Source organism: Choloepus didactylus, chromosome 21 (assembly GCF_015220235.1).
Source record: "Choloepus didactylus isolate mChoDid1 chromosome 21, mChoDid1.pri, whole genome shotgun sequence".
Classification (NCBI taxonomy): Eukaryota; Metazoa; Chordata; class Mammalia; order Pilosa; family Megalonychidae; genus Choloepus; species Choloepus didactylus.
The window spans coordinates 16236358-16264259 of NC_051327.1; the positions used below are offsets into that span (position 1 = coordinate 16236358).

A 27902-nucleotide genomic window follows, 5' to 3' on the forward strand; every position below is an offset into this window, starting at 1 on the left:
GGGGCGGGGCCTGGGGCGGCGGGAGAATGGAGGTTCCTGAGAGCCGCGATGTCGCGGACGAGCGCGGGGCCCAGGACTCTTCCCCGGCCCCCAGCAAAGCCAGCCACTACGAGCTTCCTTGGTGAGGGTGCCGGCCATAACTAGTGGGTGCATCTCGGCGTGAGGGTGGGCCGAGTGGCGGATCTTATTCCGGAGGAACCCAGGGGGCAGGAGGGGTCCTGAGAAGCGGGGAAGGCCTCGGGGTGGCGTCGAAGGGATTATTACTTGGAGCAGGCGAGGGTCTTGGGTCGCTGAGCCCACCTGGGGGTCGAGAGTGGGCGGGTCTGAACTCTGAAAGCGGGTTCACTGTCAGAACGATGCTTATTAAAGTGCAGCTACCCGTTCTGCCCAACTCTGCGGCCTGCGCTAGTGCCGGAGGCGTCTCTGACCCGCAAGCTCTTTGGACCTCGAGGGTGGGTGGAGAAGACGCGGCCTCCTTCCTTTACTTGCTCATTTTAAATAATGGCATCTTGGGTAGCTGAGGGGAAACGGTGACTTGGGAAGGACTCCTCGCTGGCATCCCACTCCCTGGGTGCACGCCTCCGTGGTGCGTGGTGATTGTTTACTCCCTGCCCCCTGTGTATTCTCATCCTCCACGCCACCCCTCTTTGAACTAAAGCAATTAGCTAAATGGACTGCACAGTAGCTGACTGGGGTAGCTGCCCCTGCACTGGTCGGTACCCCAACCTTCTAGCCACCTGTGGCTATTGAGCACTTGAAATGATGCTTGTCTGATTTGAGATGGGCTCTAAGTATGAGTGTATGGGCCCCGGGTATGTAGAACTTAGTAGAAAAAAGAGAAAATAACTGATTAATCATTTTTATGTTGATTACATGTTGAAATGGAAATATTTTGAGTATATTAGGTTCAATAAAATATATTAAAAGGAAAGTCACCCATTTTCTTTTTACCTTTTTTAATGTGGCTACCAGACAATTTAAAATTACGTAGGTGGCTCTCATTATTTCTATTTGCACAACACTCCTCTAAGTACTTGGGGGTACTTCAGTAAACAAAACACCTTCTCTGCTCACTGAACTTACATTTTACACAGGAAGACAAGGTAAAAAAAAAATTAAGCAAGTAAATATTTAGTATATTTGGTGGTGACAAGTGCTCTAGAGAAAAATAAAGCCAGGTAAATAGCTATGCTGCTCAGAGTAGATTTTGGTGAGACGTTATTTGAGCAAAACCCTGAATTCAGGGAGCGAGCCATGTAGCTATCTGGAGGAGGAACTTTCAGGCAAGGGGAGCAAGCTCTAATACCAAAACCCCGAAGAAGTGAGCTTGCCTTTTTCAAAGTCAGCTCAGATTTCAGTTCCTGACATTCCCAGGTGGTTATTTTCTCTCTCCTCCAGGCCTCCACCATCCTTGGCTTAGTGCTATAGCAGGATTTCCTAAGCTCTGTCTCCCGGCCAGCAAGAAGGCCCTTGGAATCATAAACCTTTTCTTGCTTGTAGCCATATTTTCTACTTTCCTCCCCTTGTGATCTCAAACTTGCACGGAGAAATTATGTGACAAAGAGATGAGTAGGAACAAGCATGCTCTGTCCATCGTTCTTGGAGGAGAGCTGTCTCCTTGTTTCTTGTAGTATGCAGCAAACAAGCTTCTTTGCATGTAACTACTTCTGGAGTAGAGCCAGTAGCAGTCCAGGGTGCATGCTGATGGTAAATCAGAGTTTAATAAAGGGTTACAGGGATCCTGGTGGAAAACTCATTGCAGATCTGCTGCCCCTTGTCTTCTCACAGCTGGAGAAAGAGTAATTTGCTTTCTCATCCCATAGCTTGCTCACTATTGGTCTGTCTAGGCCACTCGCCTGACCCCTCCACACAGCCTACTAGGATCCCAGGGTGACCTGTGTTTTCTGTCCAGCCAGTCCTGCTGGGGTCTTGGTGCATCTCTCCTGAGACTGGCAAGTGAGGGATGACAAATGGGCTGTGATGCCCATGTCATCAGGCCACATGACATCAGTGCTGCTTGCTGGGTGGACTGTGGCCACAGAGGGTCACATTCCACATGGCCGGCTCTGGCCCTCCTGCAGCAACAACAGGGACTTCTCTGCTGTGGCAGTTTTGAAGCACTTAGCTTTTCGAACAGCACTTGGGTACCTCATTAACTTGAAAACCTGCAGCCATTTGGCATATTTCTGTGGAATGTATAGAATCTTCTGACAAAGCTCTTGAGGCTTGCCCTTTAGTGTTTTCTTTTGAGTAGTGTGAAAATTGCCATGCCAACATTTTTGTCCATTCTTTTTTTAAAAACAGGGTTGAAAAATATAGGCCAGTAAAGCTGAATGAAATCGTTGGGAATGAAGACACTGTGAGTAGGCTGGAGGTGAGTGGCTTTTTCATAGTTGACCTGTGCCATTATTGTGGCTTCTACAAGCTGGAGTGCATCTGGAGGAAGACAGCCAAGACAGTGAGGGGGAGGCAAACTGAATCCCAAAGAGCTGAGGGCTTGGTAGACCTTCTGTTTGGAGAAGACTGGAAGCTGCAGTGGACAGCTTGAGATGTTTGCAGGGCTGTCTTGTTGGGGAGGAGTTACCAGACTTGTTCTGTATTCCTCTAGAGCAGGGGTTGGCCAACTTTTTCTGGAAAGGGCCAGATAATAAATATCTTAGGTTCTGCAACCCTTTCAAAATGTCAAAGCCATTCTTAGGTCAGGGGCTTACAACAACAGGCCTCAGGCCAGATTTGGCCTGTGGATGCTAACCCCTTTCCAGAGGACAAAACTAAAACAGTGTGGCTAAATGGCAGGCAGCAGACTTCAAAGTGCCACGGAGAGGGATTTTCTAGCAGCAGGAAATATCCAGCAGTGGAGCAAGGCTTTGAATTCCCAGCCCTAGTGGTCTTGAGATGGAACCTGGAAGCTCAGTAACTTGAGACATCACAGAGGAGACCTTCACAGGAAGTGAGGGCTGACACTTTGATCCTTTGGGTTTGCCGTTGTCCTAGTTTGCTAATGCTGCAGAATGCAAAACACCAGAGATGGACAGGCTTTTATAAAATGGGGGTTTATTTCACTACACAGTTACAGTCTTAAGGCCACAAAGCATCCAAGGTAACACCTCAGCAATCGGGTACCTTCACCGGAGGACGGCCAGTGGTGTCCGGAAAACCTCTGTTAGCTAGGAAGGCAGCTGGTGTCTGCTCCAAAGCTCCGGCCTCAAAACGGCTTTCTCCCAGGACATTCCTTTCTAGCAAGCTTGCTTCTCTTCAAAACGTCACTCCCAGCTGCACTCTCTTTTCTCCCCCCAAGTTAGCTCATTTATATAGCTCCACCGATCAAGGCCCACCCCAAATGGGCGGGGCCATGCCTCCATGGGAACATCTCATCAGAATCATCTCCCACAGCTGGGTGGGGCACATTCCAAGCAAATCCAACCAGCACCAAAACTTCTGCCCCACATAAGACCACAAAGATAATGGCATTTGGGGGACACAATACATTCAAACTGGCACAGCCGTTTAATGAATATTTGAGTATCTTCCCTGGGCCAAACACTGAGTTTGGAGCTGTTGATATAATGGTGAACAGATTATCCATGATCCCTGCCCATGTGGGATTTACAGTTTAACAGGGGCTATGTTAAAGTCACCAGGTAATGTGAAAAGCACACTGGGAGTACGTGGTAGGAGGAGGAGGAGTTAACGTGCTCACAGTATCTTAATTCCCAAGTGGAAAACGGGTCACCAAAGCCAAAAGATGCATGGGAATTAGCCAGATTGGGGTGGATGCAGGGAGAAGAGGGGGCAGAAGAAATAGCATGTGCAAAGGAGAGAGAGCTTAGCTTGTTCTTCAGTGGGGTGGGGGTTGGGGAGGCCATCTACTCCGGTGTGCTAATGCTGCCATTATGCAAAACACCAGAAATGGATTGGCTTTTATAAAGGGGTTTATTTGGTTACAAAGTGACACCCTTAAGGCCATGAAGTGTCCAAGGTACGGCATCAACAACAGGCACCTTCACTGGAGAAAGGCCACTGGCGTCCAGAAAACCTCTGTTAGCTGGGTGGTCATGTGACTGGCATCCGCTTGCTCCCAGGTTGCATTTTAAAATGGTGTTCTCCAAATGTTGCTCTTGGAGCGTTTTGTCCTCTCTTAGCTGCAGCTCTTCAAAATGTCACTCTCAGTTGCTCTGAGGTCCTTCTGTCTGTGAACTCCTTTATACAACTCCAGTGATCCAATTAACAACCACCCTGAATGGGTGGGGTAACTCCTCCATGGAAATTATCCAATCAAAGGTCTTGCCCATAATTGATTGAGTCACATCTCCATGGAAACACTCAGTTATAGGTTCTGACCTAATCAACACTAATACATCTGCGTCTATAAGATTGCATCAAAGATAATGGCATTTTGGGGGACATAATACATCCAAACTGGCACACCATCTAATTGGATTACAGAGCAGTGCTTTCAAGCATTAATGTGCCTATGAACCTCCTGGGGAGCTTGTTAAATTGTAGATTTTGACCCAGTAGTTCTGGAGTGGGGCTGGAGATTCTGCATTTCTAACAAGCTCCCAGAAGATGCCAATTCTATCGGTCCTGGAGTCACACTTTGGGTACTAAGTAGAGTGTGTATATTAGTCTGTGGTGGGAATGAGGGGTGGGCAGGACCCAGATTGGACAGAGCCTGGTGAACCACGTTTAGAGTTTGGGCTTCATGTTGAGGGTGTTGAAAAGTTATCCCAGGGTTTCCGTTAGGTATGCTTTTGTTTGTTTTTAACAGACTTGCTTTTTAGAAAGATGGTTGTGGTTATAGCATGGAAAATGGATTGGAATGGGACAAGGTGAGAGGCAAGGAGACCAGTTAATGGTCTGTTGAAAGCAATCCAGGCAGGAGATAAAAGGCTAAGAAAGTGGCAGCGGGGCTGAGGAGAGAGAAGGGACAGGCCGGGGCCTCTGGTTTGTACGGGAGGGTGGCAGGTTCAGGGTTGGGTATGCGGAGGTGACACTTCCATGGGGGCCTCCATTTGGAGAAGTTGGTGGCCTTGCTGAGTGCACGGGCCCATGTGGCTGGGTAATTTGGCTCTTAAAGCTTACCAATTAACCCGTGTTAATCAACACTTTTCTGCAGGTCTTTGCAAGAGAAGGGAATGTGCCGAATATTATTATCGCTGTAAGTACTCTCTCCTGGCCTGATGCTCTAGTTTGTCTCGGAGTTGTATTTTCACTGCCTGCTTAAGTGCTTTAGTGGGCACAGTGCTTCCTCCGCAGGGAGGCCCTTTATCACCAAAGCTCCCATCTTTCCCCTTGGCCAAGGGCAACAGTTGACTCGCGTTAGAGGGAAGACCTGTGGGTTGGTGCTGCATTGATTTGGCCTGGGCTGTGGGAAGGGGTGGAGGTGGATTAGAGGAGAGGAGGATGCAAACAGCGGTGAACAGTAAAGCAGGAGATCTGTCGAGTTTGTTCGAGTGGCTTGAAGCATTTACTGGAGATCTCATTCCTAGGGCCCCCCAGGAACTGGCAAAACTACCAGCATCCTCTGTTTGGCACGAGCTTTGCTGGGCCCAGCACTTAGGGATGCAGTTCTGGAACTCAACGCTTCAAATGACAGGTGGGCCTGGGGGTTGGGACCAAAGGGTGCACTTTGAATTGTTATAGAAATGGCCTTTTTTTCAGTTCTGTATTGTACTTGGAGCTTGCTTCTGAGTGAAAGAGGATGAGAATTGTTTGCTTGTCGATGTGGTATCATCATAAGCACTTGACTTGCTGGTTTACATTTTGAGTATTAAATGATAAAGGATTGTGAAATAAGGACCTGTTGAGCAAAATGTCTGCAGAGTTTGTCTTTGGCTATTCCTTGAGGATGTCGTCAGCTCTTTAATGTTTTCCTGGTTGTGAAGATCTGTATATACCTGAAATAGGCAACATCCTGTGTATGCAGCTGACTAACCTACATGAGCTGCGATATATCCATTTTGTAAATACTGATTCCAGATGTGAAAAACACATAGGTTCTAGCTTATCATCACTTGTTCTTACAAGTGCATCATCAAAACTCACTACTTTTGGAAACTTTGGTGACTCAATTTGGTTGAAGACAGGATGGTACATTGTTACAAAATATTTTCAGTATTAGGCTTATAAACACCAATTAGAGTGATCAATACAAATGATTTTTTTTCTCCATTTCTGTATCATGTTTCCTTCCATTCACCTTAGTATATACACCAGCCTTCAGGTTTTGATCACACACAAGCGGTACCATATAAATTTTGGTGTACAGATACCATAAAAGATGAAAGGATACTGGCACCTGTCCGTTTAGCAAAATGGGGTAGTCCAGGTTCTTGTCCCAAGATATTATGGAATGAAGTCCTTCCTGATGGATGAAAATATATTTGCTTTTTGTCTTTAGAAATATATTGGTTGCTCCCCAATTCTTGTGTTTGAAATGGGATCTTGGCATCTGAAGAGTCATAGTCGGAGATTTTGCTATGATCAATTTCACCTTCGTCAGTAGAATCTAGAGTGCTGCTGTTTGCCTCTGCAATCATTTTCTCATTTGTCTGATAATTATGAAACATTTTCCCTGACCAGTCTTCTCTTTGCCATTGTATGTGGAAAATGAAAAATTCTGAACTCTCAGCTGTGTTCAATGAAAGCTTAAAGAACGATGACAAAGCCAGTATCTCTGGACTTCTTTTATATCTTCTTGAAAGATACCTCAAGCAACGTAGAAAGAAAACTAAGGATGAGGCAATAGTGACAGTTTTTTCCCACTGTTACACCATCCTTCTAGGCTGAATTGCCTCATTCTTTCATTTTCTTATTATTTCAGTCTTTTTAAGCATAGTTGGAATAATTGATGAGTGATGAAATAATTACTAGGATGATGAAATAGCAAACTGTTTCGAGATATTGGAAGGATAAGATCACTAAGACCCTAAAAAGTATCTTAGATGGTTTGCTAGATAAGATGATTTTTATTCTATTAAAAAATAAGTAAATATTTTCTTTGTTCTTTGGAAGACCTCTAAGAAAGAATGAAAGTCATAAAATAGCAATCTTTACAAATAGAATTGCTTGAAAAGGAAACTCAAAAACTAAAATTGGGTCCAGCAGTCCTGATGGTGTACTGAGGGTTAAAAGTCCCCATCAGTGTAACCAAATTTGTCTTGGAAAGTGACGGTACATTTCTGGCTTATTATTTCAGGGGCATTGATGTGGTGAGGAATAAAATAAAAATGTTTGCCCAACAGAAAGTCACCCTTCCCAGAGGTCGACATAAGATCATCATCTTGGATGAAGCCGACAGGTAAAGTGCTTTGCCAATGTGTATTTTGCCCTTGATCTCTAAATCGCATGTAGGGCTTGCTTAAAGTAGGGGGAAAAGCTCTCACCTTTGCACTTTTGTGGCAGAGGTTGCTTATCACGTCTTTGAAAAGCAATTTAATTGGGGTCTGTGCCTTCAACCTTATCTTTATGAGGTAACGTAAAACATTTGCCAAAGACAGTAGGTTCATCTGTTTGTTCTAAAATCACTTACATGAATAATTTAAATAAAGATGTTTAAATGACATTTTAAAAAATATGAAAGTAATCCATGTTCTTTCAAGAAAATTTAGAAAATATTAATACCTTGGTTTATTTCCTTTCCTCTTTTTCAAACTATATGTTTTTATGTAGTTGAGATCCTAATATAGAGAATTTTGGTATCCTGGTTTTTTCTTTTAATGTTATAAGCAGTGTTCTGTATTTTTACAGTCTTATGAATATAGTTTTTAATAGCCGTATTGTATTCCAAAGTATGGATGCACCTTAACACTTCTACTTTAACATTACCTGTAGTAATATCAGCAGCTAACGTTTATTAAACACCTACATGTAAGCATTTACAGTGTGCCAGGAACTCTGCTAAAACTTTACATGTTATCCCATTTAATTGTCAATTAAATTGTCATTTCAGATTGTCAAATGACAGTTATCTCATTTAGCTGTCATAACAACCTTCTGAAGTAGGTAGTCTTATTATCTCCATCTTACTGGTGATGACAGTGAGGCCCAAATAATTTTCCCCAGGTCACACAGCTAGTAAATGATGGAACTGTGAGTTGAGCCCAGGCAGCCTGCCTGGGTCAGACTCAAATGGGAGGTCCTGGAGAAAGGCTGAACGTGTTCTGTGAGGAGTCCAGGGTTCCCAGAGTTTTCTTAGAAAAGCTGGCAGTCGGTGTTACAAGACTCCTCTCTTGGATTTTTATCACGAAGGAGCTGAGGGCAGGCTGATTTCTGCGAACATGGCTGACAGCCCTTCAGCTGGCGATGCTGCGGATTTCACGGCAGGGTTGTCTCTGGATGTGTTAGGTAGTGAAAACTGTCCTGGCAGCCTTTGTAGGGCAGCTTGGGGGCTTTTGCATTAGTAGGATGATGCGCTTAGTTCTGAGGTCCCCGTCTGGGACACTGGATGTGTCCTGTGTCCCAGATTTTTGTTGGTATGGAGGGATGTGTCCCCCAGGCTCGGGGCCCCAGTTGCAAACTGCCTGCCTTTGTTTCTCTTCTCAGCATGACTGATGGAGCCCAGCAAGCCTTGAGGAGAACCATGGAGATCTACTCCAAAACGACTCGCTTTGCTCTTGCGTGTAATGCCTCGGATAAAATCATAGGTGAGTGTGAGCTCTGGATGCCTTGGGGTTCCCGTGGTGCCCACACTGCCTCTTCAGCAGCAGTAGAGAAGGGACTGTGAGGGCTCACTGTGGGCCAGTAACCAGAGGCTCATCTTTTTCATTGAATCTTCTTCCAGTTCTCTGAGGAGGTGTTGGTTCCACTTTAGAGATAAGAAAACTGGAACTTAGAGAGTTGAGTCATTTGCCCAAAGTCACACAGCAAGCAGAAGAGCTGGGATTGGAACTCCAGGTCTGCCTGGCTTTTGCACTGTCTCAGGCACATGTGACATTTTTGATGACCCACATCCAAGATCTTAGTCACTGTTCCTCTCCACATGGGCCCTTGAATGTTTGCTCTGCTCCGAGTTCTTCGCATCTGCTCTATCTGCACACTGGGCTTTATTTCCAGAAATTGCCTCACCTTTGAAATCTTAAACCTTAAGTCTTCTTTCTGAGCTCGGTGTTTTCTCCTTCCAGCTTCCTCCCTTCCTCCCAGCAAGCAGCCTATCTAGCTACTTCCTCACTGTGAGCCCTCCCATCCCAGGAGTGCCTCATAGTCTGTCAGCTTCCTGCTGGCTTCACATCTCCCATTCTGGCTGAGATTGCAGGCACAGTTCAGCTTCTCTCAATCTCTCTCTCTCTCTCTCCCTCTCTCCCTCTCTCCCCCCTCCCCCTTCCCCTCTCTCCCTCTCCCCTCCCCTCTGCTTTTCCCTCTCCCCGCTGCATTCTCCCCACTCTCGTCCCAGTGTCCTTGCCCCACCCCTGCCTGCCAAGCCTGTATGAGCTCAGCAATCCCATCTCCCCCAGCCCCAACAAGCACATCACCACGCAGAGGGCCCGAGCCACACAGTCATGGTTTCCAGCCTTGGTGGCACTCTCAGTAGTGCCAAGAATCCTGTAAGCCCTTTTATGTTCCCAGCTGGTCATTTATTCATTCATTCATTTATTCAGCCCATCATTCAGCAGACGTTTACTCTGATCTAGTCGATGTCAGGCGCCATGGAGCGCCGAACATACAGAGTCGAATGAGAAACATTATCCACCCTCAAGACACCAGTGGTGTGGTGGAGAAACTGTATTAAAAGTTCTTGATTTATGGCCATGTCTCCTTAACCAGTGGCAAGATGAATCTTTGAGGGCAGGAGTGGTGTTTACACTTACAGCGCCCCTTCCCACTTTAGAGAGCTGGGCTTGTGTGAAATTTTTTTATTGATTTGAAACAGCAGCTGTTGGTGTAGAAAGCTCTGACTTTGCCTTTAAAAGAAATTAATCTTTCTGATACATGCAGCGTTCCGGTAACTTTTCTTTTTTAAGAGGAGAAAACAAACATATAAATAAAATACTTTAAAAAGTTTATTTCTTAGCTTTATAGGAAACGGTTCGTGGTCAGATTGCTGCAGATTTGATTTCTGAAACTTAGAAACTGAACCTTGCCTTGGCTCCTAGTATTGAGCCAGTTGAGAGAGAAGCTTACTTTCTATGAGGAAGGCCATGGAGCCTGATCCTGAAATGTGTATTAATTCTGCAAATTAAACTTCTGAAAAGGGAAATATCTAAAGGAAACTTGGGGTATTATTTGAATATTAGTTGCTTTTAGATATTTTGTTATAATTATTATAATATTTAGATATTATATTTTAAGAAATCTTTTTCTTGTCTGTGCAGACAATCCTAAATATGTAAATAAGGTTCCGTTTATGAAACTTCCTGGTTTCAGATAGGTTGAAATGGACTAACTTTTAGGAAAGCTGCTATTTTAAAAGCCTCATTTATTTGGCAGATACTGAACAGGTTTTATGTATAAAGCATACACTACACACCTGGCACTAGAGAGGAATCACATCGCTATGAGGCTTGGTTCTTGCCCTCCAGGAGCCCACACACAGATAGGAGAGGGGAGTTCCCAACCAGCAGGCCCTGAGCCGTATCCCAGTTCCTCCTTTTTCTGCTCACCAGCATAGCCAGCCCCCCACCAAAACCCGATCTGAGGCCTTCTCACCTCAGTAATGTCCCTTGAACGCCCCTGCTCCTTTCCTTTACGTGAGTCTGTGCCTTCGCTGTGTCTCGCCAGCCAGGGCGCAGTTACCCCATGGCTTCTCTCACAGCCTCAGTCACCAGGTGGTGGCCAGGGCAGTCTTCTAAGAATGTCTGGCCCCGCCACTCCCTGCCGAGGCCTCGGGGGCCCTCCCTTTGCCTATGCCATGCCCCCCCGCCCCTCAGCCTCCGACACAGGGTCTGGCCCAGAGCCTCATCTCCTCTCTCCCATGCAGTCTCCCCACACCCCACCGCTCCCTGGGGTCGTCACTCTTGCCTTGAAATGTACTGCTCCTTCTGCCTTTCCAGCCTGGAAAACCTCCTCCCTAGAGACAGTCCTGCACTCTCCTCCCTGGGAGACCAGCCTGGAGGCCGGGTTGCTTGTGCTCTGGTGCCTGCTCCACAGCCCTGCCCCTTGTGCTGTCACCTTTCTGCTTTGCTACCTCCTTTCCTGGCAAACCGAGGCCTGAGGGACCACAGCCTTGTCCTAATGTCATCTGCTGCATCCCCAACCCCTAGGGAGGAGGCTGGTTTATCTTCTACAAATGAGTTAACAGGAATATGGGGTTCCTTGTGGGTATGTGTGGGGCACAGGAGAGAGGTCGCTGCAGTGTGGAGCGATCTGGGCCGGCTCCTGAGAAGGGGGTTGGAAAGGAGCTTTCAGAGGTGGTTGTGATTTAAGTGGGAAGAAATGTGGAGAGCGGACACTGCAGGTGGGAAGAGTAGCACCAGGAGAGCGCAGGGCCGGTTTGTTCTGGGGAGACGAAGGACCAGAGAGGGGTTTAGGAGAGTAGAGAAAGGTGAGGTGGAAGATTTGACCGATAAGGACGAGAGGTGGGGCTGCATTCTCTAGCATTAGGGGCTGTCGAGTCCCCTCGGCAGGAAGAGGTGTGGATGGGGGCAGTTTTAGGGAGGCCAGGGTGCAGAGGCTGGGTCAGGGGGAAATCAGTGGGCACCTAGAGGTGCTGGGGAAGCGGTTGTAGTCTAAGGTGGTGGTGAGAGCGAGCCTCCTGAATTCTGCCGTGTCTGCCTGGTGGTTCTGCACCCTCGCCGGCATCACTCTCTGGAGGAGCTTTAAAGAACCCACACTGGAGTCCGGCCTTACCCTGAACTGGCTGAATCGCGATCTGCTCAGAAGGGCCCTGGCGGTAACACACCCAGGGCATCCTGATGTGCGGTGCCTGCGGAGCCCAACTAGGCCAGCGCACAGATGAGGTGCCTCTGTCCTGGAGGATCCTTCCCTCTTCCAGATCTGTGGCTCATCAAGTGTGTCCTTGGCAGTGCTGACTGAGGCTGCTGTCGTTTCATGTTCACAGATATTTTGAAATTTAGCACTGTTCTCACTCTTTCCACAAATGCTTATTGAGCACTTGCTGGGTAGAAGGAGTGGGGCCCACGTTGCTGGGCAGTGTGGGTTGTATAACTGCTTCATGGTGGTTGAAGAACTAAAAGGGTCGTACCGTCATTTGCCGGGGATGCCTCACTCTTTGCCATCTCCGTTCAGAGCCGATTCAGTCACGGTGTGCCGTCCTCCGCTACACAAAGCTGACGGACGCTCAGATTCTTGCAAGGTTGATGAATGTTATTGAGAAGGAGAAAGTGCCGCACACAGATGACGGCCTGGAGGCCATCATCTTCACTGCCCAGGGGGACATGAGGCAGGTACGTGGTTTGCTGCCCTTTGGGCCTGGACCTCTGGGCTCACTGTGCCCCTGACATGGGGGACAAGGACATGGCTGCTGCACAGAGGCCAAGTGGGGACGAGGTGACGCAACAGCCTGCTGGGACTGTGGGCTGGCTGAGAGCAGGCCCAGAGGAGGGGGCTCAGCTCGACACCAGGGAGGGGGACAGGGAAGGGCAAAGATTTAAAAATCACCCTTGACGTGATTTTGTTCCCTAACAGGCATTGAACAACTTGCAGTCTACCTTCTCGGGGTTTGGCTTTATTAACAGTGAGAATGTGTTCAAGGTATGGAAGCCGGTTTGGAGATGACAGTGGTTGTCTGTGGGGCCAGTGGAGTGGAAGCTGGGCGGTGAGGCGGTGCCCAGGGAGGTTGCCCTGCTCCCATTTGCCTGGCTTTCTCTGTCTGTCTTTGTCTGGCTTTCCCTCTCACCATGTTTACTTGCACATTCTAGAGAGTTGGGAGGACTCTGGGCTGTCCCCAGTGAGAGAATAAGTGGAAGTAGCGGATCCAGAGCAGGGTGCTTTCAGCAGGGTGCGTCACACATCCCTGTGGCACAGGATTCCTGCCATCACTCTGTGGATGAGGAAACAGGCTCAGTAGAAGTCGGCGAGGGAACTTGCCCAGGGCCTATGCCGCCAAGTGCGGGAGGAGCCCCGCGCTCTCCCCGCAGCAGCCTTTTCTGAGCCCGCACCCTGGGGCTCTTCTGTAGCACCCTGCCCCTGCCACCTAGGGGATAGGGAGACCTCCCTTCTCCAAGCCATGCCTGGGAAGAAAATTCTTACTTTTCCACATTGGTAAAGGATTTGTTTTGTGCAGGGGGGATTCTTTTGAAATCTGGCTACCACATCCTAACATCTGGGCATCCAAATGCTGTTTTGGAGACTGATTTCCCCCTTATTTGGGGGGAGGAGTTGAGTGGGGCTGCCCATGCTTTCAGTCTATAGCTCTTTCTTACCAACCTTGTGGGTAAAGAAAGCTGTGGTGAAAGCATCTGTTCCTTGTTAGTGAACGTTTTGTCGGGACGCTCATGAAAGGCAGGCTTGCTTGGTAGCCTGTTGAGCGCACAGCATCGAGGGCCCTGGACACCCTGGCTTCTGAGGAAATGTAACTGAGCTGAGAGGAGAAGGCCATGGGCAGTCGTAAGTGCTGAGATAGCAGAAGGCTCTCATTAGAAGATTTAAATTTTGCACTAGAGGGTGGGATATAAGACCCAGCGGAGGGCGCTCCAGGGAGGTAGGGGAGGTAGCCTGTGGGCTCAGGGACAGGCTGCATGTTGGGGTGCTGGGATCCCCATACTTGTCTTTACGCTGAGGCTGGAGGGCCCTTTCCAGGGAAAGCAAATTCTTGTGCCGGTGGAAGATTGGCCCAGCTGACTTCCCAGGTCTTACGATACCGGGATTTAAAGTGGTTCTGGGCAAAGTATCCCTCAAGTGACCCGAGACAGGTGACTGTTTTGCCTTTAAAGCTGCCCCTGGGCAAAGATTCTTCATTGGCTCTTGGTCGTTTCATTGTTCATTCATCTTATGGTTGAGAACTTTGTAATTATGGTGTAGTGAGCTTTAGCCACAGCAGGAGGTTGACTTGTATGTTCCTGTAGGGTTGACTTTGCTGGTGCGAGGGGCATTCCCACACCTTTTCTGTTTACTGGGGAATTCAGTTAAAAAAGCACATTGAGAAATTGGGCTCACATGTTGCCAGTCTGCTGAGGCCTCCACCTCAGCTGGTTTCTCCTGGCCCCTGACGTGCCTTTCTTTCCGGTTGGCCAGGTCTGTGACGAGCCCCATCCCTTACTCGTGAAGGAGATGATCCAGCATTGCGTGAATGCCAACATTGACGAAGCCTACAAGGTTTGCCTCCTTCCCTGTGGCCTGGTTCTGGTGGACCCTTTCACCCCGTGAGCAGGGCAAGGCAGGGGGACTGAGGCCGAGACCCAGGCACAGGGATGGGGTCACCGAGTGGGCCCAGAGGAGGGCTTCAAATGGATGGTCTTCCCCATCCTATATTCACCCAGGATGCCAAAGTAAAGCACAAAAAACCAGCTCCAGGCCCTACAGTCTGGATGTGGGTGGGGGGAGGTGGTAAAATGGGGGGCTGGGGAGGCTGGGACCCATGCTCCTGCCCTGCCCTGGTCAGGATTTGTTCAGGGCTAACCGTGCAGGGGCGTGCGTTCTGACGCCAGTGGCTGGGGAAGGCAGAAAGCATGTGGTTCCGTTTCTTCCACTCTCGGGTACTTAGAGGGATGGTGGTTGAAGCGTTTTAAGAGCCTTGGATAAAGACATTATGTGAGTGTGGAGGGAGAGCATCTGGCAATATAGTTGAAAACATTTGCAGTGTTATCCCCCTGCCTGTTGGGAAACTCAGTTAAACGACCCCACATGATGTAAAGTTTTGGGAAACTGAGGCACCCAGTGTCCTGTCTGCAGCTCTCTGGAGTTTGGGTGATTCTGAGAATCACATGGGTTGTCGAAGATGACCCATCTGTGCCCATCAGGGCCTCTGCGTGGCAGCGTGGCGGCGTGGGGTGGGGGTGGGTTTAACTTCATTTCACCTAGTATCCCTGAGGTTCATGGCAGCCTCCAGCTTCCTTGTGCCTTCCTTCATCTAGATTCTTGCTCACCTGTGGCATCTGGGCTATTCACCAGAAGATGTCATTGGCAACATTTTTCGAGTGTGTAAAACCTTCCAAATGGCAGAATATTTGAAACTGGAGTTTATCAAGGTCAGTGAAAGTGTAGAAATGCCTTTTTCCTCAAGGATGTTGGTCATGGGGTGTTTTTCTTTGTTTTGCTTGTAGGCCTGGCACCTGGAAAATGCTCAGGAAGTGTTTCCTGACTGCGAGGTGGGGGTGGGAGTGGGGGTGGTGGTGGCTGACTGCCTCACGGCTGAGGGCGAGGCGGTTCAGCCAGTTCCAGCAGCCAGGGACCCAACTGTGCCTTCAGATCCTGTCTTTACTAGAGATTTTCAAGATTCCTATTATTTTTGTATATGTTTATATATATATATATATACATACAGTATTTTCTAGGTTAATGGGGGTGTAATATACATAGCTTGGAATTCACCCTGTTATGAACATTCTGTTGACAGATCGATTCAGTTGTTTAACAACCACTACAATCAAGATTTAAACAGTTCTTTCATCCCCCAAAAATTCATTGTGCCCTTTTGCAGTCAACCCCTCTCCCTCACCCCTAGCAACCACTTATCTATTTTCTGTCCCCATGGTTTTGCTTTTCCAGAATGTCATACAAATGTCATACAAATGGATTTGTTTGTGTTGTTGCATGTTTTGATGGTTTGTTCCTTTTTACTGTTGAGTAGTATTCCATTGTATAGATGTACCACAGTTTGTTTATCTCTTCACCAGCTGAGGGACATTTGGGTGTCCAGGTTTTGGTGACTGTGAATAAAGCCAGTATAAACAGTCATGTGCAGGTCTTAGTGCGACCATAAATTTTCATTTTCTTGGGTAACTTCCCAGGAGTGAGGTTGCTTGGTCAAATGGTAAGTGCCTGTTTTACATTAAAATAAGCTGCCAAACTGTTTTCCAAAGTGCTGCACTGTTTTGCATTCCTACCAGCAGTGTGTGGGCCTTCTGGGTGCTCTGCATTCTAGCCCCTTGGAATGGTCAGTTTGGGTTTTTTTTTAAACTTTTCTAATAGGTAAATAGTATCTCACTGTGGTTGTAATTTGCCTTTTCCTAATAACTAATAACATTGAACATCTTTTCAAGTGCTTATTTACTATCTGTAAATCTTCTTTGATGAAGTGTCTGTTCATATCCTTTGCCCATTTTTAATTGGGTTGTTTGTTTTTGTCTTACTGAGTTTTGAGGGTTCTTTATATATTCTGATGCAAATTCTTTATCAGAAATGTATTGCATAAATATTTGCTTCCAGTCTGGCTTTTTGTTGTTGTTGTTGTTTTTTCCTGTTTTCTTTTACTTTTTTTTTCTTTTTTCATTTTCTTAGCTGGCTTTTTTTTCCTTTAAGTGTGAAATGTAGAACTTCTTTTTTTATTTTAATAGTTTTATTGAGATATATTCACATACCCTACAGTCATCCACAGTGTGCAACCATTCACAGTACCATCATATAGTTGTGCATTCATCACCAGAGTCAAGTTTTGAACATCTTTCTTACTCCAAAAAAAAAAAAAAATTAAAATTAAAGTAAAAAAGAACACCCAAAGCATTCCATCCCCCTATCCCACCCTATTTTTCATTTAGTTTTTGTCTCCATTTTGAAGTCCAATTTATCCATTTTTTCCTTTGTGGATCATGCTTTTGGGTTCCTGTCTAAGAAATCTTTGTCTAACCCAACATCACAAAGAATTTCTCTTTAAGTGTTCCTCTAGAAGGTTTATAGTTTTAGGTTTTACATTTAGGACCATGATCCATTTTGAGTTAATTTTATATATGGTGAGAGGTATGGGTTAAAGTTCCTTTTTTTGCATATGAGGGCCTAGTTGTTCCAGACTATGGTATTTAATTTCATGTGTCAGCTTGGCCAGGTTATGGTGTCCAGTTGTTTGGTCAAGCAAGCACTGGCCTGATTGTTACTGTGAGGTTATTTTGTGGATTTAAATCATTAGTCTATTGCTTGCATTCCTGGCTGATTGTATCTGCAGTCAACAAAGCAGATTGCCTCTAGCAATGAGAGAAATCTCATCCAGTCAGCCTAAAAGGGAGAACTGATGATTTCAGCAGTCAGAAAGAAAAATTTCTATCTTGACTTCAGCCAGCCAGCTTCTCCTCGGGAATTCATTGAAATCTTTTATCAGAGCTCCCAACTTGTGGCCTGTCCTACGGAGTTTGAACTTAATGATCCCCGCGATGATGTGAGCCAGTTCCTGTAATAAATCTTATTATATTTATGTGTGTGTGTGTGTGTGTGTGTGTGTGTGTGTGCATGCATATATCTGTTAGTTCTGTGTCTCTGGAGAACCCTAACTAATACAAGCAACATCTGCTGGAAAGACTTGCATTTGCATCTTTATCAAAAATCAGTTGACTGTATTTGTGTGGGTCTGTTTTTGGAGTCTATTCTGTTCCATTGATCTTTGTACCTCTCCTTTCACCAGTATCATATTATCTCGATTACCATAGCTTTATAGGAAATCTTAGAATCAGCTACTATGACTCTTCCAAGTTTGTTCTTTATCAGAATTGTTTTGGTTCTAGTTCCTGTGCCTTTCCATATAAATTTTGAATCAACTTGTTGATTTCTACAAAAAATATCCTTTTGGGATTTGGAATGGGATTATTTTGAGTCTATAGATCAACCTTAACAATAATGAGTTTGCCAGGCCATGAATATGTCTCTCCATTTATTAATGTCTTCTTTTGTTTCTTTCATCAGTGTTTTGTAGTTTCCACCTCACAGATTAATATTTAAATATTACATTAATACATAAGTGTTTCATGTTTTTTTGATGCTATTGTTAATGATGTTGTTTTTAAGATTTCTATTTTCAATTATTTATTACCAGTACATAGAAACAATTTTTGTATATTGACCTTGTTTGTATTCTGTGGCTTTGTGACATGCTTACTAATCCTAGGACCTTTTTTCATAAATTCAGTGGGATTTTCTACAATCATGTCTATTGAACAGAGCCAATTTTATTTCTCTTTACCAATCTGTAAGGCTTTTAATTATTTTTTCTTGCCTTCCTTTATTGGCTAGTGCCTCCACAACAATGTTAAATAGGATTGGTGAGAGCAGGCATCCTTGCTTTGTTTCCTAGTGTAGGGGAAAGCATAGCATAGTCTTTCACCATTAAGGATGATGTTAGCTGTAGGGTTTTTGTTTTGTTTTTGTTTTGTTTTGTTTTTAAGATATTTATCAGTTTGAGGAAGTTCCCTTCTATTTCTGTTTGCTGAGAATTTTTATCGTGAATGGATATTGAATTTTTTCAAGTCCTATTGAAGTGATTGAAGTTTTCCTTCTTTAATCTGCTGATTTGGTGAATTACATGGATTTTTACCTGTTGAGCCAATGTTATATTATGTTCATGGGATTAACCCCACTTGGTCATGATAAATTATCCTTTTTATATATTGCTGAATTTACTAATATTTTCTAAAGGAGTTTTGCATCTGTATTCATGAGGGATACTGATCTGTAGTTTTCTTTTTTTGTAATGTCTTTGTGGTAGTATGGTACATTTTGCTTTTATACATCCAGTAAACTCCTTTGCTACTAGTTGTCTTGAAACAGTTCTCTTTTAGAGTGATTAAAAATAAGGGGAAAACATGTTTTTCTATTAGCTCTCATTTTAATAGTTTCCAGAGATCTTCGTTTTTCTGTGTAGAGCCAAGTTTCTGTCTGGACCATGTTCCTTCTGCCTCAAGAACTTCCTTTGATGTTGTTTGTGGCGCGGGTCTGCTGGGGATGAATTCTTGTTTTTGTCTGGATAAGACTTTATTTCTCCTCCTTTTTTTCCCCCAACAGATGAATTTTATTGCATCTTTACAATATCACACATAGGTCTTAGGAATCATTTGGCCTCTTGTTTTCTGCACAGCTGGACGACTTAGATCTTACTCCTCAGCTTGCTGAACTGTTCCCTTTTCAGACACATAGATGCCATCCAAAATTTTTCTGATATTCTTGTTTTTAATGGTTGTGCCTTGCTGAATCAAAGCAGCTGAATTTGATACAAGTTGAATATCATTTCCTTCAAAAATTGCCTCATCTTTCTTGGCTTGAGATAGTGAACAAGTGATGCCTGACCTCATCTGAACCCTGTGGGATATGTTTCCACTCAAGAAATACTAAATACTAGATTTCAATGGGAGACCCGCTCTCCTGAGTAACGATGTTGATAGGGAATGAGCAGACACAGACCTGGTCTCGTAGCGGAAGCCAGTGTCCCACCCTTGATCATGTGTGGTACATGATGATACGTAGCACCAGTGGTAGCCAGTTCCTTCCTGTTTCCCCGCCGTTTGTGACCATGAAGCCTCCTCTTTTCCTTCCCAAGGAGACTCAGTTCCACACGTGATTGAAGTCCCTTCACGGGGTTCCTGTGGGCAATTCACAATAACAGCGTCCCTTCAGCGTTACGTCGACATTTTCTGGAATGTCGAAAGTCTGGCTGCTGAGAAGGGTCTTCATTTTCGCAATAGATGCAGTAAAGAGAGAATGTTGTGCAGCATCTCACCTGCAGCCTATCAGGGCCTGATGTATTGCTCTCCTTTGTTTTTAAAAGATTTTTGCTGGGTATTGAATTATACATTGATAGCTTCATTTTCAGCACTTCAAAGCTGTTTGTCGTTGTCTTTCTGCCTTGTTTGGTTTTTCATGAGGAATAAGCTGCACCTGTTACCTTTGTAGGATGGTGTGTCTTTCTGTGGCTGCCCTCAGGAATGTTTTCAAGAATGCCAAAATCTTTGCTTCTAGCAGTTTTCCAGTTTGCTATTGCTGCCATTTTGCAAAACACTAGAAATGGATTGGCTTTTATAAAGGGGATTTATTTGATTACAAAGTTACAGTCTTAAGGCCATAAAGTGTCTAAGGTAAGGCATCAATAATAGGGTACCTTCACTGAAGGATGGCCAATGGCGTCCGGAAAACATCTGTTAGCTCGGAAGGCATGTGGCTGGCGTCTACTTGCTCCCAGGTTGCATTTCAAAATGGCGTTCGCCAAAATGTTGCTCTTGGGGTGTTTTGTCCTCTCTTAGCTGCAGCTTCTCCTCAAAATATCATTCTCAGTTGTTCTCCAGAATGTCACTCTTAGCTGCTCCGAGTTCCTCCTGTTTGTCAGCTTTTATAGGGCTCCAGTGATTCAATTAAGACCCACCCTAAATGGGTGGGGCAATACCTCCATGGAAGTTATCCAATCAAAGGTCTTGCCCACGTTTGATCGAGTCACATCTCCATGAAAACACTCAATCAGTAGGTTCCAACCTAATCAACACTAATACATCCATCCCCACAAGATCGCTTCAAGGAACATGGCGTTTTGGGGGACATAATACATCCAAACTGGCACAAGTAGTTTCCATGTGTATCTCGTGGCATCTTTGTATGTATTTAATCCTGCTTGGAGTTCTCTCAGCTTCCTGAATCTGTGGTATGATGTCTTTAATTATTTTTGAAATATTCTCAGCTATTCTGTCTTTAAATTTAATTTCTTCTGTTCCGTTTTCTCTTCTGGGATTCCAATTACATGTAAATTAGGTGGTTTGATATTGTCCCACAGCTCTTAAATGTTCTGCCCTGTTTTTCACCTTTTTTTCCCTGTTTGTGTTTCAATCCTTCTTTGACTTCAGCTGTGTCAAGTCTATGGACAAGACCTGGTGAACAGCTTTATTGAGATAGCATTTACATACCGTAAAATTCATCCTTTTTTTTTTTAAAAACTACCACACTGTTCTAATACACTTTAAATTACAATAAGGTAGGCTTTAAATTTGAGGTGGTCTTAAGAATAACAAATGAGCAGAATTCCAAATTTTTGAAATAAGTGAACTGCTGCAGTTATAGGTATACATTTAGGAAAATTGTATAGCTTTTACAAGACCAGCATTGTAACTTTATTTTGTACATTCAATGATTGAAAAGATTGAAAATATAAACCATAATTAACAAAATAAAAAGAAAATACAGTGGAATAAAAAACATATGTTTCTCAATTAAATGTACTGCACACATATAAATTTTAGAGGAAGAAGCAAAAAAGGAAAATGGTTGATATTTAAGTATGGACTACCTAGACCAAAAAAAAAAAAAAACACTTTAAAAATATCATAAAACCTCTAGTTTTCTATGACTAATATCCATATGGTTGGAGTATCATCACTATGGAAGTGATTTTGTTTTGTTTGCATATGTTATGCTTTACTGGAAATTTACTTGATGGCTTTTAGGGCCCTGAGAGACATAGGGTTTTAGAAAACAAGATTGGATAAAAATCACTGCTAAGATGCAATACACCTTATTTTTTTGGTCCTCCAATATTCAAGAAAAGGGATAATTCACTTTTACACTTTTTCTTAGCACCCAAATGCCACAACCTGTACATATGAAACTTTTTTAAACATTGGTTACATTGCCAAACTTCATTTTTGAAAGGATATTATCATGACATTGTTTTGCAAATTAAATCTTAAACATGGCTTTTCAACAGGATTTAATAGGTGACTATCCCTAGAGTTACATGTTAAAATGTAGTTTTCAAAATCTTACAAGAGTAATGCTTAAAATATTGTACATAGTTAAGCTAATTAAAATAATTAGCTTCAAAATGACAAATTGATAAGCTAAGTAAAGCCTACACAATGTAACATTTGCTTGGAAACTTGATTTGTCAGTTATGCATAATAAAAGTTCCAGTCATCAAGAAAATTACAAAAAAAATTTTTTATTATACATGATCTCTTTCACCCACCAACTTTTTAATCTTAAAATAGATAAATACCAACATGTTCTTATTTTTATGCTAAACCACACAGGATTCATGCATTTGGTTAGACTAACATTTGCATTGTTAAATTTAATTTTCTCTTTATATAACTTGGTAAAATTTCATTTCTTCTAGATTCCAAAAGTACCTACAAAACCCATGCAGTTTTACCATTTTTAGTATACAATGTAATACCATACAAAGTAAGGCATTTTGGTGTCACCTATAACCAAGTTACTGTCAATCCCCAAATTTTTGCACATCAATAAAAAGATATCTAAGAACTTAGGAACAATATTCTTCTCACTACTGTATAAAAATAACCACAATGAATATGTATTTGTGTGATATTTACTCCATTGTCTCATTTCCAGAAACAGCAACAAGCTGTATAGGTATGTCGGTGTTGGTAAGGCTATCTCAGCTGCTGATGGCGGAAGTATTAACGGTTCCTACCCCTGAAATGGAACCCTGTGGAATGTTTGCAAGGATACATGTTGTTCCTTGTGCAGTAATCAGACTGTCATCTCGTGCAGCTTCCACAGGTGCCAGCACTGTACTGCTAGAGTGAAGACTGTGTTTTTTTCCTGGGGTGTGTTGTGGTCACTTCTCATAAAATGTTTCTAACGTTCTGGACAAATTTCTTCTTACTTCTGTGTGTCCTTCTGTGCCTCTGTAATGCATCAGTCACGTCGAGTAAGTCTTTTACCACAGAACATCCAGTTACAAACCAAAGGGCGCTCCCCAGGATGCCAACACAGATGAGCTCTCAGGTGTGAGGTCTTCCCGTAGACTTCACCACCTCCTGGTATATGACAAATGGGCTGCTTCCTGTTCCCAAGGTTGGTACTTCTCCCACCACCTTCTTTATAGCTGGGACAAGTGCAAGCTGCCCTTTGGAGTCATTTTCCTTCTTGCTATTGTTGGTCCTTACTCCATCTACCACCTGTACTCTTCAATGTGTTAGATCATTGGTTTTCAGTGTAGAATCACCACCGAGCCGCCACTCTTGAGGATCAGGCCCCTCTTCCTTGATCCTAACATCTGCAGGGCTGCCAGCATTCTCTCCTGGGTGTGGCTGCATACCTCTAGAATCTGTAGAGTTCACTGTAACTCTCTGTAGATTTGGCAACTGACCAGGGCTTAGATTACCTGGAGTTGAAGTCAAGGCTCTACTGCTGCAACCTAACCAAGTGTGAGTGTGAACAGGAGTCAAAGTTATGTGTTGGGCAGCAGTATTATGTATTTGCAAATTCTGCAAGTTCTGGACCCCTTGTACTTGAAATGTTTGCCAGGTTATTTGTCCAGAAGGAATCACTGTCTGTGCCTGAGTTAAAAAGGTTCCAGGATTCAGCTGCAATGGAAGATTTTGCAAAGCCTGTTGTGATATGTTTTGACCACTGGCTTGCACACCATGGATTGGCTGTGGTGTAATACCTTGCACAATTTGGGTTTGACTGGTTGGCCGCTGAGACTCTTGAAGTTGTAGATGTTGTCCAACAGGCTGTGCTGCAGAAACCTGAATATTCTCAGCCTGTATCTCAGAAACTGGCAATTGGATATAATTTCCTTGAAGAGCTGAAGAATGCACTTGCCCACTAGAAGTGGTCAAGCTATTTGTGTTTTGTTGTACTATACCTGTACTATCTATGGTAACAGGAAACTGTGAGGAAGAGGACGTTGGCATAGATAAATCTGTATCAGTGTTAGTTTCATTGATACCAGCAGAAACCCGCTCACCAGTCCTTTCTGAATTGTCTGAACTGTCTGTAGCTTGTCCCGTGTTTATCAGATGTCCGTCTGCATTAATGCCTGCAGTCATTGTAGGAGAACTGCCCAAGAGGCCCAAAGATTCTAGATCGACACTGTTGATTGGTACAAAGGTAATGTTTCCTGGCCAACCAAGAGGCACATTAGCAACTACTTGGGTTTGGCCAGGAAAAGATGAGCTACCAATTGCAACTCCCTGAACCTGGACTTGACTAGTCTGTGGTATGAGATTCTGGGTATTAGCAGGAGTTGTTCCAGAGGCAAGTAAGTTTCAATTAGAACCAGGAATGATCTGAATTTGACTGCTTTCTTGATTTACACCCCCATTATCTGAAGAGCTTGTGAACCCGCTGACCATCGTAGACTGAATCCGTGGTATTGATGCTGAACATTGGGCACAGTACCATTTGATGAGCCGGATCCTGGTGCAGCTGAAAATGTCTGTGGATTTTGCACGTTCTGAAGGGGGAAGGACATACTGCCCACTCGTAGTAGCAGCAGTTGGAATCTGTACTAATTAACAGCTTCATCTTTTATAGTTGTGGGTGTGGCTGACAAAATCTCCCATCGGTTTGGTGCTCCTCCTAACTGTGCAGAAGCCAAATTACCTGTTGCTCCAGCAGCAGCAGTGGGACTGTGGCTGTAGTGGTCTCCTCCTCATTGTCACCTGGCGATGGCAGCCCCTTCTTGCTGTAGGTGGCAGCCAGCAGAGCGAGCGGTGGTGGCCGACTGTCCTACCCCTGATCTCATTTTTTCAAACGTATAGTACCATATCTTCAGAATTGTACAATTGTCACCACTTTATAATTTTAGAACATTTTCATCACCCCAAAAGGAAACCTCAGACCCTTTAGCAGTCACATTCCATTCCCCTGATTTACCACTGATTTACTTTCTGTGTGGATTTGCTTATACTGGACATTTCCTATAAATGCAGTTATACAATGTGGTCTTTTGTGTCTGGTTTCTTTCACTTAGCATAATGTTTTTAAGATTCATCTGTGTAGCATATAAAAGTACTTCATTCTTTTTTATAGCCAAATAATGTTCCATCATATGGATGTCCTGCACTTGTTTATCCATTCATAAGTTGATGGGCATTTGATTGTTTCCATTTTTGGCCATGGCTGCTGTGTACATTCATATACAAATTTTGGTGTGAGCGTTTATTTTCAGTTTCTCTGGTTCTATACCTAGGTGTGGTATTGCTGGGTCATATGAAACTATGTTTAATTAACCTTTAGTGATTCCAACATGTATGAAGTGCCATCTCTGTGATTTTGACTTGCATTTCCCTAATGACTAATGATATTGAGCATCTTTTCACAAAGCCTTTGCCCATTTGTTAATTGGGTTATGTGTCTTTTTGTTACCTTGTTATTACTGTGTTTTTTATTTCTGATGTTTTCATTTGTGTGTTTTATAATTTTTATTAAATGCTGGACATTATGTAGGACAGTAAATAGTATTAGTGCCTGGAAATGGGACCCCCTCTTCCACTGGGCCACTAGAGTGGGGATTTGGGTCAGGGAAGAGGAGTTCAGCTGGGTTTGGGTTTGGGGTTGCTCTGGTTACCGCCACTGTACCACCAGCTTTGGGTTTCTTTAGTGTGGCCTTGTGCTTTCTCCTTGTCTTCCTGCTCCACCCGCACCTCCAGGCCTTCCCTGGGCACCTGCTGCCCGGAAGCTTCTCTCCACTGTCTCGCGCCTTCCCCAGCCGCAGACTGCCCTAGGCTGTGACCAGTGCCTGCTAGCCTAGTAGCGGGGGACCCGAGGGAGCTTCACCTGTGCCCTGGCAGTGACAGGGTTTGCTCCCCTTCCCCCAGTGCCTCAAAGCTTTTGTTATTTAGGGGGCAGTGTCTGGGAGGGGCTTTTGCACAGTGGCAGCCACCCCCCTCCTCGGGAAGTCTTTGTCAGTTTCCTGCCTGCCCCGATCCCTCTTGTGGGTGCTGGACAAGGTGGGTCTGTGGAGAAGGGCCTGCGCATGGGTGTGGCCACCATCATGTTGGGGCTCCCAGAGGTTCCCTCCCTTGCCCACACTTGGCCATGAGCAACTTGTTAAAAATCGTAGCTGAATTCTCTCACTCGTGTGGTGCACTGCCCCAGGCGAACCCAGTCTCGGGCCGCAGCCCTCCTCAGGGGTGCTTGTCTTGGATTTCAGACTCTGCTCTCTGACAGGTTCAAGAACAGCTGTTGAGTTCGTGGATTATCCAGATTTGTCCTGCTGTTAGGGTAGAAGGGATGCTCTTTGTGGCCCCATCCTGAGCAGGGAGGTTGAGCTGTCTCCTCACCACAGCGTAGCTCTTCTTTCCTCTTTCATCACTCAGAGCTTTGCAGGTTGGCAATTTCTGGACATGAGGTTCCCCAGAGCAGGGAGACCTGGACTTCCTCCTGCCACGCATGCCGTCTGCCGTCGAGGGTCACAGTCTGTGTCCTGACCTTTTTGAGACTGGAGAGACCATGGACCCATGCTCCCTGTCCCCAGAACAGGGACGGCACCAACCTTGTGTGTCACGTCAGGGGCTTCTCAGACACACCTCCCTGAAGCTGATTCTCGACCTGCTGAGGTCCAGGTTAGGAATGTCCTGCTCTGTCATCAAAATATCAGCATCCTTTCAGGAAATAAATTGAACTTTGGTTAAATAAAGTTTGATCCCTTACATCTAAGAATTCATTTTCCAGCTGGAATTTGAGTTCATGGCCTCAATTTTGAACCAACCAATTGATCAGGTTTTAAAAAACAGACTTCTCCCTCACTTGTTAACCAGATTTAACCTTGGTTTGTTTTTCAGGAAATCGGCTACACTCATATGAAGATAGCGGAAGGTGTGAACTCCCTTCTGCAGATGGCAGGGCTCCTGGCCAGGCTGTGTCAGAAGACAATGGCCCCTCTGGCCAGTTAGAGGGGAGCGCACATCGATTCGGCTCACAAGCCCCCATCCCTGGGGGACAGGGCAGCACAGCCTTCCGATGTGGCCTCGTGCCACCTTGGCGGGCTGGAGGACACCTTCCTGTAGAGCTTCCAGGGCTTTTCTGATGCTTCTGGCACATCGCTCACTGCCCCACGAGTGTCCCCATTCAGGCTCTGACTCGAGGGTGCCCAGAGAAACTCGGGGGCCTGGCACCTGATCCGTATATGTGTGTGTGTGTGTGTGTGTTGGCATTTTAGCTAATAGAACCTCACAATTCAGAGTCCCCAATAAAGTGACAAGAGGCCCCAAAGAAAACCAGCTTCCTGCCTCTGTGCGGCCCCGAGCATCTTGTGAGTGGGAAAGGACAAGAGAAAAGGAGCGTCAGCGGGTCCAGAAGCCTGAAGGCCCTGTGCACGGGTGAGGGCAGGGTTCTCTGTGACTCGACTGTTCGGATGGGCGTCTCAGAGCAGCCCTGCTCATGGCCCCTTGGAAAGGGCTGATCAGCTTAAAGCACTCGGGAAGGTTCTACTGTGTCCCCTTTTCCGTGTAGCCTCTTGTGCCCTCTGCTTTAGAGTTTCCCTGTGAAATCTGTATTACTTTGTAGTATTGCTTTTTTTTGCACAGACTTTTTTTTCCCCATTTTCTAAATTATGAGAGAATGATATTTTGTTTTTTGTTTTTTGTTTTTTGTTTCTTATTAAATTCCATTTTATTGAAACATATTCACATACCATGCATCATCCATGGTGTACAATCAGCTGTTCACAGTACCATCATGGAGTCATGCATTCATCACCCCAATCTATTTTGGAACATTTTCCTTACACCAGAAAGAATCAGAATAAGAATAAAAAATAAAAGTAAAAAAGAACACCCAAATCATCCCCCCCCCCATCCCACCCTATTTTTCCTTCAGTTTTTGTCCCCATTTTTGTACTCATCCATCCATACACTGGATAAAGGGAGTGCGATCCACAGGGTTTTCAGAATCACACTGTCACCCCTTGTAAGCTACATTGTTATACAATCGTCTTCAAGAGTCAAGGCTACTGGGTTGGAGTTTGGTAGTTTCAGGTATTTCCTTCTAGCTATTCCAATACATTAAAACCTAAAAAATGTTACCTATATAGTGCGTAAGAATGTCCACCAGAGTGACCTCTCGATTCCATTTGGAATCTCTCAGCCATTGAAACGTTATTTCATTTTGCATCCCCCTCTTGGTCAAGAAGATATGAGAAAATGATATTTTGAACCCTTACATGTTCATTGTCCACCTTCACCACTTTTATCTCTGCATGGCCAAACTTTCCTTTGCTCTCACCCACTACCCTGCCCCATTCCCAGGTTATTTTCAAGCAAATCCGACATGATTTTAGAATAACGTTCTTAAGGAAAGGAAGGTGACAACACACAAGGCTCCCATTGCTTCTCCTGTCCTGTGGG

General features: G+C 44.7%; 1 protein-coding gene and 1 pseudogene across 2 annotated transcripts; one reads left to right on the top strand and one right to left on the bottom strand.

The window, feature by feature from the left end:
- RFC2 (replication factor C subunit 2) lies at positions 1 to 26588 on the top strand. 2 transcript variants are annotated; one of them, XM_037814176.1, is made up of 11 exons: positions 1 to 121; positions 2305 to 2374; positions 5120 to 5161; positions 5493 to 5599; positions 7202 to 7303; positions 8548 to 8648; positions 12187 to 12344; positions 12586 to 12651; positions 14134 to 14214; positions 14973 to 15086; positions 26340 to 26588. In XM_037814176.1, exons 1-11 carry the CDS (start codon positions 27 to 29, stop codon positions 26448 to 26450), a joined length of 1047 nt encoding a protein of 348 aa, XP_037670104.1. In that variant the 5' UTR covers positions 1 to 26; the 3' UTR covers positions 26451 to 26588. The 2 variants fall into 2 exon arrangements, with proteins under 2 accessions (XP_037670104.1, XP_037670105.1); XM_037814177.1 differs by lacking the exon at positions 26340 to 26588 and adding an exon at positions 15455 to 15619.
- On the bottom strand, positions 21827 to 27098 carry LOC119517463 (annotated as a pseudogene).
- Positions 27099 to 27902: the final 804 nt, after the last annotated feature.

Excerpts from the sequence above, each read along its gene's own strand:
- RFC2 (XM_037814176.1), top strand. The coding sequence starts at position 27 with ATGGAGGTTCCTGAGAGCCGCGATGTCGCGGACGAGCGCGGGGCCCAG. Across the intron at positions 2,375-5,119 it reads ACACTGTGAGTAGGCTGGAG|GTCTTTGCAAGAGAAGGGAA; the intron begins GTGAGTGGCTTT and ends ACTTTTCTGCAG. Across the intron at positions 5,600-7,201 it reads CTCAACGCTTCAAATGACAG|GGGCATTGATGTGGTGAGGA; the intron begins GTGGGCCTGGGG and ends TTATTATTTCAG.